Raw genomic sequence first — 19,710 nt, forward strand, 5'->3', positions numbered from 1 at the left:
TCTGGGTGGACAGGGATGGATTGTGTACTCTCACCAACTATTCACAATTAAACAATACAAGATTCTGAATCTTGATGATTGTTGTTGTAGATCACCACCAGTGACAAATCTGTCGCTTCTTGTGATAAGATAATACGATATTATGAAGATATATTGATCCCCTCGAGGGAAATCTAGTAAAACAGCAGCATAGAAACAGACCTGAGACGTAGCAACAGGATACAGAGAGGTAGAAAAACACATTTAAATAAATAACAAATAAACCAAAGTAGATAAGAGAGAAATTAGGGAATTGGTCGGTAGGTAGAGAGGAAGTAAGGAAGATATACTGTAGGTAGGAAGGCAGGGAGGTCGGCAAAGTAGGAAACAAGGCTGGTAGGAAGGAATGATGGTAGGAACAAGAAAGAAAGGTAGATGGGTTGGTAGGAAAAGTAGAGAGGACGGTACGAAGGTAGGAAGGAAAAGGAAGGGAGAAAGGTGGCTGTAGGAAGGGATTAAGGACTGTAATATGTAGAAAGGAAGTAAATAAGGAAGAAAGGTAAGTGGGTAAGTGTAGAGCAAGTAAAAGAAGTAGTAAGGTAGAAGGATGGAAAGAAAGGTGGGCATGTAGAAGGGAAAGACATAAGGAAGAAAGGTGGTATGATGTGAGCAGGGCAGGTATGAAGATAAGAAGCAAGGTCAGAAGGTAGGTATTAAATGAAGGAACGTAGGTGAAGATAGGAAGGTAAGGAAATTTAAAAAGTAAGTAGGGAAGAAGCAAGGACAGAGAAGGTAGAATATATTGAAACTAAATTTTCAGGTGCTTTAAATTGAATCTTTCGTCCAGCTGATGAAAACCAACTGTAACTGAGCTGAGCGGTAGATCTGAAGAGACAACCTCTGTCTGATCAGTAAACTTCAAAAAGAGTTCATAGATTAAAAAACTGCTCAAACATGGAGAACAGAAATCTCTCTGACTAAAACAGAAGAGAACCTGCAAAAACAGCTGCAGCACCGTCTTTGTCATATTTTCATCACCGCTACACAGGTACAAGTATTATTCCAAATATCTTCACGGGAGAATTTTTAACCAGAAAACTGCAGAAAGCTTTTGTGACAAACTGCTCATTAACCACGAGACCACGTTCACTCTGCTGCAGCTCAACAAATCATCTAATCCTCCTGTGGATAAAAACTCGCTGCAGCAGCACAGCGTCAATAAAACCTGCGGAGGAAATTAAACATGGCTGCCTCTGCGTTTAATGAAGCGGGCCGAAGCTTTGCCTGCAGCTACCTGCTTCCTCTGCTGCGGTCCGCGTGTGAAAATCTGCTGTTTTTAAACTCAAACGCTTTTCTGATATCTGAAAGATAATAAAAAGTAAAATGAGCCCTGACCAGATAATGCAAAAGTCTACCTGTCCTTTGTTTCCAGCTCTTTGTGCCTATTTTTAACCTTGTCAGTCTTGACAGTGATGAACAGAGAGGCAGCCGTGACAATTTAATTTATTACAAGAAAATACGTCTTCAAATCATTTCCCAAAAGGAAACACAAAGGTCACTTGTAACCCAATTCCACGTCCAATTTTCTGGTCGGAAACAGAAAGCCTCTCAAGAATATTTTTCAGAAAAATACAAACTTAAGAGAGAAACAAGGACACAGCATCCACAGTGCTGCCATTTGTTGACAATAGCGAGATGAAATTGTCAATCCAAATTTAAGAACCGCTTTCATTTGAAGGGTCATTTCCCACAAATTACAAAAAGTTAACTTTGTTCCACTTCAGAAGTCTTGACCTTTGGGATAACTTCAAATGCTGAAACAAAAATACCTGCATGGCTAAATACAATTAGAGGAGAAATACGTGAATGATTTAACAAAACAATCCCAAATCAAGGTTTTCTAGCTTTTTGAGGAGCATCCAATGTATGAAGCCAAAGTGTTGCACAAAATAAAGATTTGACCTGATGATGCCTCTAGATGAAAAGTCTGAGAATCACCACAGTTATTACAATTCGTGGCACTAGAGGAGTCAGAAGAGCAACAAAGTCAACTGGATTCATCTTCTGGGGATCATGAATGTCTGAACCACATTTCACAGCAAAGGGCTGGTGAGATATTTTGGTCTGGAACAAAGCGGTGGACAGACGAGCTGCCGAGCTGCTAGCGTGGCTAAAAAACAGCAGAGATTGTTCACTGGATGAACCAAGATTTCCATTTGTGGAAAGGAGGCCATTCAGAGGGAGCAGGAGTCCGCCTTGGACTACGTTCAGTGAAAAGTTTTTGAATATACAATATCTGCACATGAAAATGACGGTGTGGTTAACGTTAAGTAAAATATTGTTTATGGAAAATAAACTATGGTTATGGTTTGGCTACTGAAAAACGATACGATATTTTAGAACCAGTTACCTGAATACATGGCAGAGTAATCAGGAGGGGAAACAAGCTGATTGTAACTAAGTAAACACACTGATTAGTACTGAACATTGGCATCAGGTGTAACATGTCAGGTGCAGAATCATCTTCATTCTTGGGGATATCAGGCCGGATGTTCTGGATGTCTTTTGGGACCGTCGACAAGCTTGTTCCGGCTCCAGCAGTGATTCTCTAGTTGACATATAATCTGGTCCCTCATGTTCACATAAACATGAAATAAAATCAATAACACTAACAACTCCACTTCTGACATGTCCCACCACCACTCGCCTACCGAACAGCACACTGTAATGGGGCCAGTAGACGCAGAAGGAAAAATCTTGTACCACAGGTTATAAACAGTTCAGGTTATAGGAGGCCCAAGGTTAAAGAGGAAAGCAGCTTTTAGTGTCACATCCTCTTCTTATAATCCATCTCTGTGAAATCTCCTCTCTGCTGCAGGCGTCACTCTCATCCTTTCTGTCTTTTCTCCTCCTTCAACAGGTCAGTAAAGTCAAAAAGCCAACAACACAAGTTTTAAAGAGTAATAACTTCAGCCTGAGGCTGGTGTGGTGGTTTAGACCTTCAGCTCTGGAGGTAAACCGACTGCTGAGCTGTGACCCCAGCGAGGAGTCTTCCTATCTCCCATAACCTCACAGTCTGCTCTCTTGAAAGAAGCGAAAATCACAGCATTTCCTCCTGCTTTCCTGCTCGGGGAAATAAACTCAGCTGAGTATTTGCTCCGCGGCCTCGGCTCACAGCCGCCGAACGCTCCAATTACAGGAAGCATAAATCTCGGGGAGAGGAAATTGCAGAAGGACAAGAGGGAGGCGAGGGAAGTGGAGGGCATATCGCAGTGCCGGCTCTCCGGTGGAACTGGTAATAAGAGTGGAGCACCAGGCGATGCCTCCTGGGAAATCAGGCCACTGCCCCTGCAGATGGAGTTGACCGCCAACACCACCACCTCTGTTGTGGTGTTACTATAAGTTTCCTCAAGACATTTCTCAAGAGTGGGATGTGAACATAAACCCTGACTGGCCTGCAGAGACGTCTGAATCCAGAGGGTCTGCTCTGTGTTTGATGAGAAAACTGCTAACCCGTTAGCGCTTCATTTCTGCCTTAGCATGGCCCTGATTTATGGCTGGCGATCATCCAGCTGTGGAACATTAAACCCATAGATTTTAGGAATAAAACCTGCCTCATGCCAATATCCCTCACATGCTGTATGTCTGAGTGCTTAGGCGTACACTATATGGCCAAAAGAGTCTGTTTTTCTTGGTTTAGGCGTCTTACACAAAGATATTTTAAACAATAACTGTGTTTGTCTCTGTCCTGTTTCAACATGACAGTGTCCCTGTGCACAAAGCCAGCGCCTGGCCTGACTGGTTTTCCCAGTTTGGTGTGGAAGAACTTGACTGCCTTGAGCCCTGACCTCAACCCCATCCACCACCTCTGGGATGGACTGAAACACCGACTGAAGGCCAGGCGTGGCTGCACAATGCTCTGGTGTCTCAATGGGAGCAAATCACTGCAGCTGATTTCTTTAATGCCGCACACAGGCAGCGCTGTTAAGAAGCTAAACGGGCATCCAGACTAAAAACGGGCCCGTATCAAACAATGCAAGGGGCTGAAATGGTGTTTGGCTTCTCACAAACACAAGACAGGAAATATGATCTAAGAAGTCCAGTCAGAGTAACAGATCCTTGTGTCTGAGGCTCATCAGACACCAAAACTCTGCAGGTTTAAAACACTAAGAAACAGTGTTTTACAACTCTGGAAAGTTATCACAGCGGCAACTATCTCAGCTTCCATTGCAATGTTCACGATGGAAACAGTAAAAATACAGCACCCATGTTACAAAAATGTTGCTTGCATATTGCTGCCATTACTGACCTAAACTTTGTCTTTACCGTCTTTGATTATTCAGCATGAACAGCTGTTTGTGCCCCACGAGTCCTCTACTTCCCTCTTATTAGATTTGTTCTGACGCTGACTTTGATCCCTTGGTCACTTGTTTGTCTTTGACTAAACAGTTTCAGACCCCTCCTCTCGTCACATCTAACCTCTCATTTAACTCATTAGCCGGCAGAGAACAGCTGCTGTTTTCTGTCTTCAGCAGTGAGCACGATGAAGTAAGTCTGAAACACAGCGAGAACAGATTTCACCTGAGACATTTCCTGATGAAAAATGTCACATTGATGCCTAACATGCTGTCAGACAGATGAACCTGAGGCCCGACTACCTGCTGATGAAGAACTAACTGAACATACTCTCCGTCTGAACTAAATTACAGTTTTTTCTCAATTGCTTAAACAGTCTTTTGAACTAAAATTTCAAAACCATACCTCCATTTTTCAAAAAGCACAGCCATTTCTCTAAACTCTATGTGATCATGTGAACATTGTGAAAGCACAGACATTCAATATGGTTCACTCTATCAGCACAGGTTAAGCTCAATAAGCACACCCAGGTGAAAACACAAACAGTCAAAATCGATCACACACCAATCAGAAGCTTCAATAGATAAATAAAAGTTTTGGAACAATGGATCCAGAAAAATCTGAAGGAAGACATAGAGGACACCAGAGAGGAGGAGGAAGAGCAGTATGGAGAGGAGTAAGAGGTGAAGGAAGAGGAACAGTAGGAGTTGGAGGAGGAGATGGGATAGGAGGAGGAGGAGGAGGAGGAGGAGGAGGAGAACAAGAATCTGGCCTGTCCCAGACCAAGGACTGGACGCTGGGGCAGAATAATTTGTTGTTTGGTGTGTTGAGCTGTACAGCACACTAAGGAATGAAAAATGTGCAAATGTTTGTTATTTTTTTTGTTGTGTTCGTCATGTGAAAAGGTTTCTGGGGGGGGGGGGGGCAGAAGCAACATTACTAATAACCAGTGTGTAAGACTGTGTTGTAGTGTGTGTTTCTGATGTGTCGTGTCTGAGGGCAAAGTTTGGTTTTTCAGCAAGATCGAATGGTTTTGAGTGGAGAGTTTCATAATGACCTGAGAACGGGATGTTTGGGGGAATTGGGTGAGAAGTTGCGGATCTGTGTTTAGAGTTTCGAGAAAAAGAGGCATCATTTCAAGAAATGTGTTTAAGCAATCGAGAAAAGCTGTAAGCTATTCCAACTTTTACTTAAGTTCCCTCTGAAACCTCTGAAGGACCCCTTGAGGGTCCCTGAACTCCGGTTTTAGAACCACTCAGCTTTGGGAGGATTTTAACGGCTCTCACCCACAGCTCCTAATTAAAATTGATCCGTGGTTGATTAACCGCCTAGTTCTCTGAAATCAATCTGCCTGATGACGTTCAGAGGGGGAAAAAAACGAGGCCGAGTGCTGCTCAGAGTTTGCCGTTCAGTCAATTAAAAATATAACGAGTGAACTAAAACGCTGCAGCATGTCCGACTCTGAGAGCTTAATTAAAAATATTAGCGAGGCACTTACAGTCACATTACAGAACGATCAGCTGATCTTCTCCGGTGTGAGCTGCAATGAATCTGCGCAGTTTCAATTATTACTTGTATCATCAATCTGTATGTTCGGTTCAACATTTGAAAATACTTTATTTATAAAAACATGATCCACAGGTGTTCAACACACGTTAAATAGCGTATGTATAGATAAGAGTGTCAACGTTAAAGGGATATAAGAACCATGTTGATGGGACATTCTTAGCATTCGTTATTTCAACAGATCTCACTCCTGTTGTTTCAATTTCCGATGGATATGCTTTGAGTTTTCACATTACAGTTTCCATCATGTGTCAGGTGGTGCAAACAGGAAATACAAGGTTACCATGGAGCCAGTGGGCTAAGTGTTGGCTACTCAGGAGCCCTGTGTTTTAGCATCTATATTTCATTACACGTGAAGCTATGTTAGCTACTTCTAATTAGCTATCTGCTCAGTAACAATGGAAACAAACTACATTTCCTGGATTACTGTTGATACTGAAGAAAAAGTCTAAACATGATGCATATGAAGTTGTAAGGAGCACGTCTTCATTTTATTTCTTAAAAGGAGTTATGGACGTTTATGATCAGCAGACATTACAGAAACCCATATAGAGTGCTTGATGGCCGTGCACTTGATGGTCTGTGATTATTGGAAAAAGCCTGAAACATCCACAGTTTAGACTTTAAAACAGAATGAAATGACCTATAACCATTATCATATATTGATTTAACCTGCAGCGATCCTCTGCCTTTTCAGCATTACTGACGGGTATAATAACACTTTATATTATTTATTTGTATATTTAGTTGTTTGCTTTGCTTGTTATGTGAGGAGTGCACTGGATCCTGCGTACAGAACTCCAGGAAGGACTAAAGGAATCTGAATCTGGTCAGATGCTCTGTTGCACCTGTAACCACCACAACAGGGTCCTGGAGTACAACTGAACATCACTGCAGCAAGGCAAGAAGTTCAATCACCGGAGCTCAGCAAAGAGAAGGCTTTAAGGGTGTTAAGTTACTCTTTAAAGAGTCAGAACACGCTCATTATAAAAGGCCCTGCAGTTATTTCTGCCGCCACTCCAACACAGGGGAGGTGAATGGGATGAAGTCTGTGAGGCTCACAGCGTTGGAAATGTAGTCTGGAGTCTTTTTTTTTTTTTAAAGCTCTGCGCAACCAAACTAAATTCCATTTAGACAGATATCTAAAAAAACTCTCAGCACATAAAAGCAAACCTGCCTGGATGAACACCACGGGAGGCAGTGCTTAAACTGGGCTGTGTGGAGTACCAGCACTTCTACCTAGAGTCTACATGACTACCTGTAATTCCTACTGTATACTATGACCTCCTGGCTGCCTGTCTGGCTGAAAAGGTGCAGCTAAATTACAGTTAGTCTACAGGACGTATTATTACCTACTGGAACACTTATCGTCAAGCCCTCAGTAGAGGTACATGGGAAACTATGTTGTTTTAATTTTAATTGTGGGTTTAATAACTGTGTGCCTGATCGAATGTGAAGTCATATCTCAATGGTTTCACTAAATCTCACAAATTTACTGAGATAAACCTGCCTTAAAAAACCTGACTGGTCGGAGTTACGTCTCTTTTTATGAGGCAGCAGCTGAATTATTTCCTCAGACGACACTTTAAGAACAATTTAAAACGACTGAAACCTTAACAGACACTGACTGATGTCCTCACATACTGTTCCACTGGTCGATTTCAATAAATGAAGAGCTGTAATTTAGTTTTTGACGAACACCTCAATCAATCAGCGTGTCACTGTCTCAGGTTTCCATTGCGTTGATGCTGTGTATTTGCTGGCAGACTCACCAGCGAGCAGGGCCCGTCGGACACCCGGGAGATGACTCTCTGCTGTTTGCAGGACGCCTGTCGCCTGTAGCACTCGTTCTGGTAGGTGTCTCCGTTTGAGCCGCACACAGGGACGTAGTGTTTGTGGCACTGGAAATCAAACACAATCAAATGTTAATTAAGTCTCAATGTGACCGCTGCTCACAGGACACCGAGCGCCAAACCTGATGATGAAGATGATGATGATGATACATAACCAGCTGTGTGGCGAGCAGAGAGAAGCTGTGACCGTTTCTGCTGCTTCATTAAAGAAAAGCTTAGAGTTCTCACGGGTTGTATAAAAGTCAGAATTCACTCGAGGACGCTGTTTCCTCCGATGATGTCTGAAGGAAGCTGACTTTTAATTTACTCATTTTGCCGACTTACACTTACTATGTATGTCAGAGGTCACACGCCTCTGGAGCAACCATGGGTTAATTGTCTTGCTCAGGGTCACATTGGTGTGTCGCAGTGCGAACGGATCCAGGGGCGTCTTGTCCACTGTTCCATCGCCACGCGAGATTCTGAGCAGATACAGGAACCTGTGCAGATAAAGTTTATTTGATTAACTGCTTGGTGTTATTTTTGAGGGGGTTGTGTCAGGGGCGTACGTTTGTTTACAGAAGTGGGGGAGGCAAAATGAACATATGTGCTATAATCAAATGACAAATTATGATGAAATTGGTTATTGTGCTTTGCATATTAATAGTAAAATAACTAAAATGGAAATGTATTATTAGTTCACTAATCCTACTTAACATCATGTTTAGTTTGCTTTATATATTTGATATGATAGATAATCGTGCATTTGTACTAGAAATACCTCTGACCTTTACTCCTATCTTTAATGTTCAATTCTAGTATATCTTTATGAGATTATTAACTGTAAATAAAAATATTTAGGGATGCACCGAATGTTCCGCAACCGAAGTTAATCGGCCAAAAATAGCAAAAAAAAACACTTTCGGTGTTCGGCCTAATAAATCAAAAGACCTAAGAAAAGTTTTAATTACGTTGACATGTTGGCAGTGTGGAAGTATTTTAAAGTGTCATAGAAAGATGCAAAAATGGCCATTTGCAAACACTGTTCTGCTGAATTGTCTCCCAGCACATCCACTCCATCTGTGGCTGACTTCTTAGAAAAGAACCGCTTTGAGTGTTTCTGTCGCTCGTCTGTGAGAAGGCGATTAAGCTAGCCGCACTTACATTTGGAGTGCACACGTATTCAAGCCTTTACGGTAGCTGACAGGCAGGTTAGAGACTTTATCCTGCCAGTCTGTCTCTTTACAAAGACAAGTGTTGCAGTATGAGAGTCCTGCCTGAAGAGAGGCTGTGAAGTCTTCATGTTACGCCGTACGAGAACCACATACAACATTATTTATCAAACTGGTCGGACTTGATGAATTTAGCACGAAGAGGAAACACTTGTGACAACGTCTGGTTTTCAAAATAAGGTGTCTATACAGGATGGAAATAAGATTAATCGGATTATATTCACAGAACATATTACATGTGTCCATTAAAAGTAAACGGACACATGTAATTTGCTCTCGGGCCCCGGACCCCCCCACCATAGGAAAAAGCACATTTGGACTATTTAATTTATTCAAATGAAAAAAAAAGGCAAATTAAAAGGAAAAAAAAGTGAAAAACCTTGTTCGGTGTTCAGTATTCGGGAAAGTTTTTCATTATATTCGGTTTCAGCTTCGAATTTTCATTTCGGTGCATCCCTAACAAATATTAATTGACAACACCTGTTTATTCAGCCCTGAGTGATGTCTGCAGGTATAACTTTGTCATTACTGTAAGCCACTGACAAAGACATCAAGAACAAGACACCAACAGGCAAAATAACCTTAAATGATAAAAAAAAGAAAACACTGAGATGCTGAAGGATGCTGAAGCAGACAAACTGAGACCCGTCTTCATTTTAACGGAGGGGTCTGAGGTCAACGACACATCAACGGGACTTTTCTTCCTGTGATGAAAGTTATGAAGTTAAGGCAGGGATGAGCTCATTGGTTGAGTTAAGTGAGCGGGTGGGGCCAAAAACCATCAGATGATGTCAGCCTGATGCCAGCGAGGAAGTTTAAAGGTAAGACAGGAAGATAATAACTGATTGTTAGGAAAATACAATCTAAGAAATTGAGATAAAAACAAATTGGCAGTTTTGTAACATCACGTGTGACGAGAGTGAAAAATGATGTGAATTGTTCAGCAGTTAGAGGAGGTTCAGGAGCTTCGTTCATTCTGCATGAAGGTTAGCACAAAATAACTTGACTCTGCAGTCAGACACAAACTGCAGCTGCCAAGGACACATATCAGTGTTCAGCAATCCATATTCTATTAACTCGCAGCCATCAATCATTTAGCAGGAATCCCCTGCAGAGCTGACCTCCGTGACCTCTGCGCCGACAGCACAGACTGCACTAACACTCGGTTCAGGTCCACGTGTGACAGAAACAACTCCTGTGGCGTCGACAGCTGCTGCTGCTTTATGGGAATACATCAATGACAAAACTATTGAGCAGTGATCAATCCAGATTTGGGAGCAAACAGGAGACATGACTCATGAGCTCAGAGAGAGTTTTGGGAGCAAGTAAAGGCTGAATCACGCTGTAAACGAGCAGCAGGGCGTTTCTACAAAGAGACTTGCACTCACTTTTGGCAGTTTGTCTCCTTCACATCCAAACTCCAGCTGAGAGAAGTTTTTTTTTTTTTTTGATTTGAAGACGTGGGAGTCATCCTGTGAGGCTGCTTCTTAGTTTTCTTTGTCAGTGTTTTGCTAAAAATCATCAGTCTAACATGGATGTTGAAGCAAAAAGTTTCCTCTCACAAAATGGCAGCAACACATTTGTGGTTCTCTGCTGTCTCCCTGCAGTGTTCATTTCATTTCTTTTGTCACGTATGGAAACTTTAAGCCATTAGGGTTATTGTTAAATGCAAAACATAGTATAAATTAAAGGAGGTGGTTGGGTCAGAAACCGGACTTTCAACCAAGGAGTTTCTAGTGTGGAAAAAAAGTACACTTTAAACAAAAAAACAAGGTATCAGCAGTATTACCTTTACACAGTGGCAATAAAATATTTCTTGTAAATCTCAACTTAAACATTAATGTAATATAAACCGAAGCTATTTGCCACTGCCAGGGAATTACCTTTTATCTAGCTTGTTAAAACAAGTTAGGGTCCAGAGCCTCAATCATAGCAGGCACCTTCTGAGCAACAGGCTAACATAGGCCTATATATAGCCTATATAAATCAGTTTTTCGCAAAGGCATTTGTTCGCTTGTCTTGCGTTTTTGTTAATCTACATCTCCCACACGCTGCATCCAGCGTAGTCTGCTGAAGCCTCCCACCACTGCTTGTTTGGGTGGCTGATCAACTTCCCACCCCTCGTGTGACCCATGGTTTGACTGTATGTGTATTCAGAGCCAATGAGCAACCAGCAATAATAAAAACTGCGTTAACGTGCAATAAAATAATTGACAGCGTTAATTAATTAATGCCTAACACGATAATAACGCATTAACGTGCCGTTGAATATGTGTTGCCACAAAACTGATTTTTTCACTATTTTAAAAAACATATTGCCATGGCACAATGCTTTAACGTCATTATTAAAGTATCCAAGAGACTCCCGTTCGTCTGTGGTCAAGAACATTGAGCTTCTTTAAAAATGTACATTCAAACTGTGTGGTCCTTCTTTGGGAGTCTGCTCAGAGTCGCGTTATAGGTTCGAACTCTACTGGCAGCTAAACCTGACTGACTTCAGTTGGTTACTAGCTTGTCAACTACCAAGAAACAACGTGTACAATCACATTTCACATTTTACTCATTTAGCTGACACCTTTATCCAAAAGGACTTACAACTGCTATATATGTCAGAGGTTGCAAGTGTCTCATGGTGCTTTCAGACCGTTGTGCGTTGGGGGTGGTCCGTTTACATACAAAGTCAATGCAAAGACGCAGAGAGCCGCAATTTCCTAATGGGAGGTGCGGAGGGGGCACTGCCGGTGACGCGAAGGCCTTCATGTGAGTTGAAAATTTTCAACTCGAGCGAGAAAGTAGCATCACGCTGAGTTGCGATAGCCAAAATTCTGCTCTGACAACTACGCCGTTTCCCCGCGGGAGGAGCTCGGAGTAAACTGCTTTCATTAAATTATCTTTTTACTTTAGTTTTTGGGATTACAACGTTGATTTATCGTCACTGGAGCTTCTTGGTAGCAAGATTCCGTGCACATCCGGTTCCAGTGTTGCTGTTAGCGTCAGTCGGCACCAAAAAGCTCTGTTGGACTTCTACTTCATGTTTATATAAAAACCTGGCCAAAACTGGATGTTACTTGGAGAAAAGAAAGCGAGGAAGTTGAACTAACTGGTGAGTTCAGAAAATACGTCTGTTACTTCTGATCTACTACTGATCGATCCGAACTCCATTCAGAAAACAAGCATTTAATAAGTTGTTGTCCTGCTGACAGACAAAGCATAAATTCATATGTTAAACAAATCGGCATCATATTGTAGTGATTTCAGCATCAGTTTGATCTGCTTATTGAAATTAAATCACAGCAAATTATTTACTTTGCTGATTGCTGATTTTTTAAAATAGTCTCAGACTAGCAGTTTCCCCATGCTTCCAGCCTTTGTGCTAAGCTAGGCTAAAAGCGTCCTTCTTTCCAGCTCGCTTTTCTAACCTTCATGCCACCACTACACCTTTTTGGTATCTGGAAGCAGAGCTGAAAAAATCCCAAAATGTCACTCTCTCTTCCAAACACACACATTTGTTCCTCTATCTCATTAACATAAAGTATTCCCTCGCTCTTTACACTAACCTAAACTTAATTCTAACATGAACACCAAAACCAAGTCTCAACCCTCTAAAAGCATGGGCTGGTTAGTGTGCACTCAGGTTAAAGTCCCCAAAGGGATATAAAAACATGATTCACACACACACACCTGCTGCCCTTCTCTTGTAATTACAGTCAAATTAAAGAGAAATATGGCACCTCTCTAAACTCAGTGAGAAAAACAACAAACAGCCTCATCAGAAGCTGCCGAGCGTGGCGTTAATGAGGTTTTCAGTGAGAGGGACTCACTTGGATTGATACCAGAATTTAAAGTGGGAATCTCAGAAATCAGGTCCAGGTGGCAGCAGCTACTTGTTTTTTAATAAATCAAAGATGCACCTGTCCAATGTAAGAAACGACTTAGCTCGTTCAGTTTACCCATTATGACTGACGCTGCGTCTGTGTAGAGGAGAAAATGGACAAATAGAAACGTTTGAAAGATCAGGAAATAAACAGGAGGTTTATTTAGATGGAGATCTGACAAGATTACAAAAGGACTGACTGCAGATCAGCTGATGAGTGTCAGCTGGAGGTGGATGTTTGATATTCTGTTTAACTTTATGAACCAACACATACACGGGCAAAAGTACACACACATGCAGTGGAGAAAACGTAGCAATACCACAAGTAAAAGTACAGAAATATTAGCAACAAAATGTACTTATAATATTCTAAGCACTTGTTCTGCAGAGCGGCTACAGTGTGAGACTGTTATGTTACATTATTGGACCATTATTATTGATATATTGATATGAAAGCAGTACTTTAATGTTGCTGTTGGTCAATGTGGAGCCGTTTCTAACTACTTAATATACTTTTGGTAGTGTCAGTAACAATAAATCATCTTTTATTAACTGATCATGTTTTTTGTTTGTTAATTCTTTACTTGAAATGTAACTAGTTAACTCTATCTGTTAAAACATAGTGAGATGAAAAGTACAATTCTGCCCTCTGAGATGCAGAGCAGTAGAAGAATAAGTAGCATAAAATTGAAATACTCTAGTAATAAATACAAGCACCTCAAAATAGAGGCAGAGAAAAGTGTCAGGAGTTAGATCTGCTGACTCTGGGTCAGATTTCTACTTCTGCTTTAAGGGGTAACTTCAGCTCTCAGCTACCTTTTAGTTTCATTAAATTCTACGAGAAAATTACCGTCATTATTATGAAGTATTTTGTTGAATGAGAAAATATCCTGTACTGACCTTCAAATTCAGCCGAAAAATAGAAGTCAGTATCTGAAGTGGGGCCTCGGTTTGAGGTTTACAGTCCATGTGTTTATATGCGTGACTGCATCAAACCAGAGAGGGGAGAGCTTTTAGCCAATCAGCTTTTCTGTCAGAGCATCTGGAACATACTTCCAACTGACTTTAAAGAGCTGCGGTACTGAAAAGTTAAAACATCTGGACCAACATCAGAGCCCACATGATGTATTTTAACAATACTCCCTCTGTCTGTGGCCTACAGTGTTGAATTCTGCCTGCTGGATCCTGGATGGCTTGCATGTTACTCTAAACTTGCTTTCATGTCCTTAGTGTGCCTTGCGTGTTTGCTTGTAACACCATATTCTGTTGTCCTGTGTATATTTAGTCTGTTGTTGCAGAGTTATGATTGTGATATGTGCTTTTAAAGCCTGTTTTCTGCCAGACCTGGAGGTGAAAACTAATCATTTGGCAAAATGTAGCCACACGGCTCACAGTGATGTCAATCAAGAGCGATGGTTTGGTTTCAGAAGTTCAGACAGTGCTCAAGAACAACAACAAGAGAGAAAGAAAGAAAAACATTAATCCCACTCAACTGGAAATTAAAATATCAGGTCCTGATCAAGCTTTTTGGCCCCGACCCGAGTCCTTGATTATCTGCAGATACAGAGTCCGATCGGATACTTAAATCTTGATTAAATCTAACAGATTTGAACAGCTGCAGAAACCCGACAAGATTTTTCACAAGCTACTTCATCCAAATATCGAAGGTTATGTTTCAAACCTATTAAGCTTGTGAGCTTAAATTATTGATGTGAATAAAAGTCTAACTGATCTGGAGAGAAGACGTCTCACTCTGTAGTTGTTGGAAATACAGAAGCTTCTTTTCTCTCATTAATAATATTTGGCCGAGCGCAGACACACAAACAGACAAGTTTAATTTTGTTCTGCACAAAATTCACAGCATTAATGTTAATTATCTTCACCTGCTGGCGGTTTGTCATTTAAACCGCTGAAAGTGACGATGAGCATGGGAAGCTGCTACCTGAATGTTTTGTACGCTGCTGTAATGAGAGAGGAGAGACTACAGATTTATTACCCTCTGAGCGTCAGAACAGAGTGATCAAATCATTTTCCACATCCACTCTCTAATTTTTACTCTCACATGCAGGGAAATGCTGCAGTGTAGAGGCCGGCTGTGGTGCTCTGTAGGATCTGATTTATTTTAGCCGATACGGTCCTTTAAAGTCTGTACCGGCCCTGATCCAACGCTTTAGTTGATCAGCTCAAACTAAATATATATTTTTTATTAAGCTGAAAAACATAACCCCATGAAGAGGTTGTTTTGTTTAACCCTGAGTAGTGTCTGCAGATCTCCCCCTCAGGCTGCATTTAGCCCCAACAATCTCCACCAATGAGGGAAAAGGGCAGCCGAAGCCAAAGGACTCGCTATTCCTGGTAAAGCTTAATTGCTCTTCAGTAATAATTAAAGCAGATGTAGGTGAGTGACTCTGTCCTGGTTTTGGTTTTAAGTGCAGTGCTTTCCTGTGTTATTTTGTTAAATCCGTCCTCATGTGTTTTTGTCAATTCACTTCCCTATTAATTTTAGTTTCCACCTGTTTCTCGTTAATCACCTCCCTTCTTGTTTATTTAAGTCTGTGTTTTCCTTTTTGTGTTGTCTGCTCATCTTTGTCCATTGTGTCCTTTCTCTAGGGTTTGCTGTCCGTGTTTTTGGATTTTGGATTATGTGCCCGTCTCCTGTTCCTCTTTTGTTCATTTTGGAGTCCGGATTCTTAGAGTCATTAGTGATAAACCGATTAATCACTCGGCCGATATCTGTAATTTTGTGATAATCGGCATCGACCGATCCTGGCGCTCACGAGGCCGATACCAACCCGTTCTCACTCCCCGACTTGTCACATATGGACGCAAGGTCAAGACCCATCGGCGTCAGTTAGTAACGCACTGGGGATCCCTATAGCGTCATAGTTCAATGCAGTGGGGGGGAAGTCCTGTAGCGTCAGTTTGTGACGGTAAAGGTGGGTGTATGATATTTAACAGAAAAGACTGAGTGAGGAGGTGGTTGAGGTGGATGGAGGGCCAGAACCCGGACTTTGAACAAGCAGACTGGTGTTTGTGTCCTGTGTGAAACAAAAAGTCAATATTAAATATTTTTATTTAAGTTAACTTAGGCAAGTTACGTCACTTGCATAAGTTACACAAGTTAGCTTACGAGTTAACTGACGTACGTAGTTATTTTAACCCAAACCATGATTTTTTCCGTTTCAAAATGGCAATGATTTGAAACGCTATCGTTTTATTTTGAAAGTGTAACCGGAGGTTGCATATTTGTTGTTGCTAAGCCAATGTATGTTTCTGTCTTATTGAATAATAAAACTTGCTCTAACATTACTGGCTGAGATTACATGTATATGAAAGTCAGAGGACAGATTTTAGTGAGTGAATCAAACGGAAACTGAAGAATTGGACAATGAGAGGATGTTGAAACGCGAAGCAGACATGTCCCAGTCCCTCTTAGTGTGCATCAAACCCGATAAATAAATAAAGCAAAGCAAAAGAAAGAATTAAAGTCAAGTTTCATTATTGTTCACCGACTCTTAAACTGAATCGAGCTGCTGCTGATGAAATGATGATGGATTGCTCCCCCTCCTCCTTCCTGTGATGATCTGAGTCAAAGTAACTCTGCTGGTTGTTGTTGTTTCTGAATTCAGCTGGAGCCTCCTCTGAGCTGCCGTCTCGCACAGGCAGCTGTGAAGCTCCTCTGATCGTGTTGGGCAGTTCTGTCCTGTTTGTGTGGACATGAGTTAATAAATGCAGGTTTTTGCTTTTGGATCACAGAGCGTGACGGTGAGTTTCAAACTGTATTTGCATGTCTTGTTATTGCAGCAGCTCTGTGGTGAATTTGTCTTCCAGACACTGCCCTTCACGCTGATGCTGCTTTTATACTGTCATGTTGTTCGGCCAAATATGCAACAAATACAACGTGCTGGCTGTAGAGTAATTATATTTAGTTTCATATGAGAGCAACAAACAGCAGGCTGCTCGTGTCTCCTGATGTGTCTGAAGAAACTTTGTAGTGTTTTTCTTCTTTATGCCCATAAACTAATGAGTCTACAGCCACTGTGCACAGCGGTGAAGTGTTCTAGTACATGCACGAACAAATATTTAACAAAGAATCTTCACCATTATCAGCTTAGCCGGGACATACAGTACACTACTTCCTCATTAACAGCTAATTAAAGGCTCTTTCACACCTGCAGTTTGGTTCCTTTGGTCCAGAAGGAAGAAAATGATCTAGTGTTGCCTTTTTGTTCTGTTTTGTGTCACACTGATGTTTTACAAACCAGGAGCTGTAAACATGAAGTTATACAGACTGACAGGGAACTCACTGATTGGACAGTTTTGGTGATGTCATCCTGCATCTTCAGCGATACAGTGCATTGACACCACTCATGCAGATCAGGAGACTGCTTTGTTAAAGGTTCCCAGTCTGCAGATGAACTTAAGAGCAGTTTAGCTTTTGAGTTCATGCTGAAATCACACATCTTCCATCACAGCATTCAAATCCAAACCTCTGCTTTTCAGCCAACGCTCCAGAGTTCATTATAAAGGGGTGTAAAGCTCCCTGAAAGGCATAAATAGCTGGCTGCTGAGCCTCTAAATACTGATTGTATGGGATTACTTCTGTATCAAACTGAATGCAACAGATTAAACCAGCAGCATACTGAATGTGCAAGTGCTGGTGACTCTTTTGCAGTACACAGTGCATCCAGCATGTTTTACAGGTTAAAATCACTGAATCTACATTTCTATTTACAGCTACCACTCTCATAAAAAGACAATAGAGTTATTAAAACACAGAACTCTTTGTAGCAAAGATGCAAATACAACATCTATCTGAAAGTGCAGGAATATAAACAAAGACATTTTAAATAGGTTTATAATATAAAGCTTTATATAGCATCTCTACTTTTTCTGGTATTGTACCATTATTATTATTATTATTATTATGTATATTTAAAAATGCATATTTACATATAAATTCAAAATGAACCTATGATTCCCGTCCGATTTTTTCGTGTCAGTCATGTGATGAATAGTGAAATTGACGAAAAAATGGCAGCCTCTATTATACACATACAATTATGTAAAATTATATATTGTTTTACTTAATTGTGCCCCCCCCCACCCCACCCCCACTTCACGTAAAGCAGTTGAATATTAATGTGATCTCTTATCTATAAAATATAATAAAGGGACTTATTTCCCCACCAGAATGATGTTCCTGGTATTATGAAGATTTTTATGTTAGCAGATAAAAACGTACAGAAAATATATTAGCACTATTAAATGACTATAGAAATGTGATAAAAACTTTTGATACATATGTGTAAGACACTTTTGGGGACTAGTTAACTTTTTGGTTGGTAGTTAGGGTTTTGTGTGTTTGTAAAGGCTGATGCAGCCTGATGTCTCCTCTTCCTCTGAGCCGTAGAGCTCCATCGTTGTGCAGAAACCCATCAGCGAGCGTCACTGCTGCACTGGATCACATGTTCATTCATCACCATGAACACACACTCTGTAGTTTATTCTGACTCAGTCCCACACACACCGTCCTGCTGCTCCAAACACTCACTACAGCACCACATGTGGATTCATCCGCTGCTGAAAATAGTCCCCAACAGATGCTCTATTTTCTCCTGTAGCTTTTAAAAAACCCCAATACTAATACATTTTATTTCTATAGCACTTTAAAAGGTACCCAAAGGCACTTTACAAGACAATAACAATACGAGCAATGCCAGTATACAAACAGCAACAACAATGAAAAGGATAAAGGGAGGGGTGGGACATGTGGGGGGGAACCAATGAGCTTGGAGCTGAAGAACGTCAGACAGGATGTTCATGGTACTTGTTCACAACAAAATATATACAAAATAACTCCAAGCTTAAGAGAAGAAGGTAAAAAGATAATTTCGTCTCTTCCTACCTGGAACTGGCAGACGCATTTGAGCTGAGCTCCGTCGTCTCTGCAGACGCCTCCGAATCGACAGGTGGAGTCATCGCAAACCCTCAGGTCGCTCTTCTTCTCTGACAGATCTGCAGCAGAGGGAGAAACAAAGGGAGAGGGTTAAATAAAGAGAAAGACGACAATGACCAGGTAGATCAATAAACACCTACACAAGTACGCTAAGTAAATTCTGACATCCCACCTCTGATCCCTCAGAATAAAACACGGACAGTTTTCTGAGTTGATGCACAATAAACAGAGACAGAGAGCAGAGCTGCAGGGAAGAACGTGGACACATTTCCCAGCAAAGCACAACAGAGGAGATGAGTGTTCATCAGACAAAGCAATAAGGCTCACACCTGAACTACAGGTGAGTGTGTTTCCACCAGGGAAATAACAGGTAGAACAGAGGAGAACACAAAGCCGTGATGTCTCTCACCAGCCAGAAGCTGATCCTTATTCAGTTTATCAGTTACAGATCGTCTCTCTGCTAGTTTGTGTGGTTTCTTTAAACAACAGCTACAAATGAGATGATGTTGAAATATCAGACGTCTGTTTCCAGGCGTCTGAATCGCTGCACATCCCATCTTTATTAATAAAAAATAATAATACAATTATTTCATAAAGAAAATCTTTTTGTGATATTGGCGACATTTAGCTTTGTTGACGTAAGGACGTCATACTGGTACGAACTGCAACAAGCACTGCTGAAAGGCAAGGCAACGTTTATACTGGCTCCGCGGTGGTGGAGTTACTTCTGAAAAGGGGGAAACTTCCGGTTACAAAAGATCAGATGTTCAACAAACCACGGTAACATGTCTGTAACGACTAAAGGGAGCAACACAACGGGGCGATTTCAACAACGGCAGCAGAAGCACCTGGATAATTACGGGGAGAGCTGAGCAGTTGTGAGCTCAAAAGACTTTTTCAGCATTTTGACAT

The 19,710-nt window shown here is 41.2% G+C and overlaps 1 protein-coding gene across 1 annotated transcript in view; it reads right to left on the reverse strand.

Moving 5' to 3' along the window:
- tmeff1a (transmembrane protein with EGF-like and two follistatin-like domains 1a) overlaps nt 1-19,710 on the reverse strand; it is a 104,128-nt gene that overhangs the window by 37,356 nt on the left and 47,062 nt on the right. The window contains exons 2-3 of the mRNA XM_038718964.1: nt 18,748-18,857; nt 7,670-7,802 (exon numbers count right to left, since the gene is read on the reverse strand). Of these exons, the coding sequence (XP_038574892.1) occupies nt 7,670-7,802; nt 18,748-18,857 (243 nt within the window). The remainder of the gene's footprint in view (nt 1-7,669; nt 7,803-18,747; nt 18,858-19,710) is intronic.

This window comes from Micropterus salmoides, unplaced genomic scaffold, assembly GCF_014851395.1.
Source record: "Micropterus salmoides isolate LMB-PRFRI ecotype aquatic unplaced genomic scaffold, ASM1485139v1 Ms_hic_scaffold_14, whole genome shotgun sequence".
In the NCBI taxonomy this organism is placed as follows: Eukaryota; Metazoa; Chordata; class Actinopteri; order Centrarchiformes; family Centrarchidae; genus Micropterus; species Micropterus salmoides.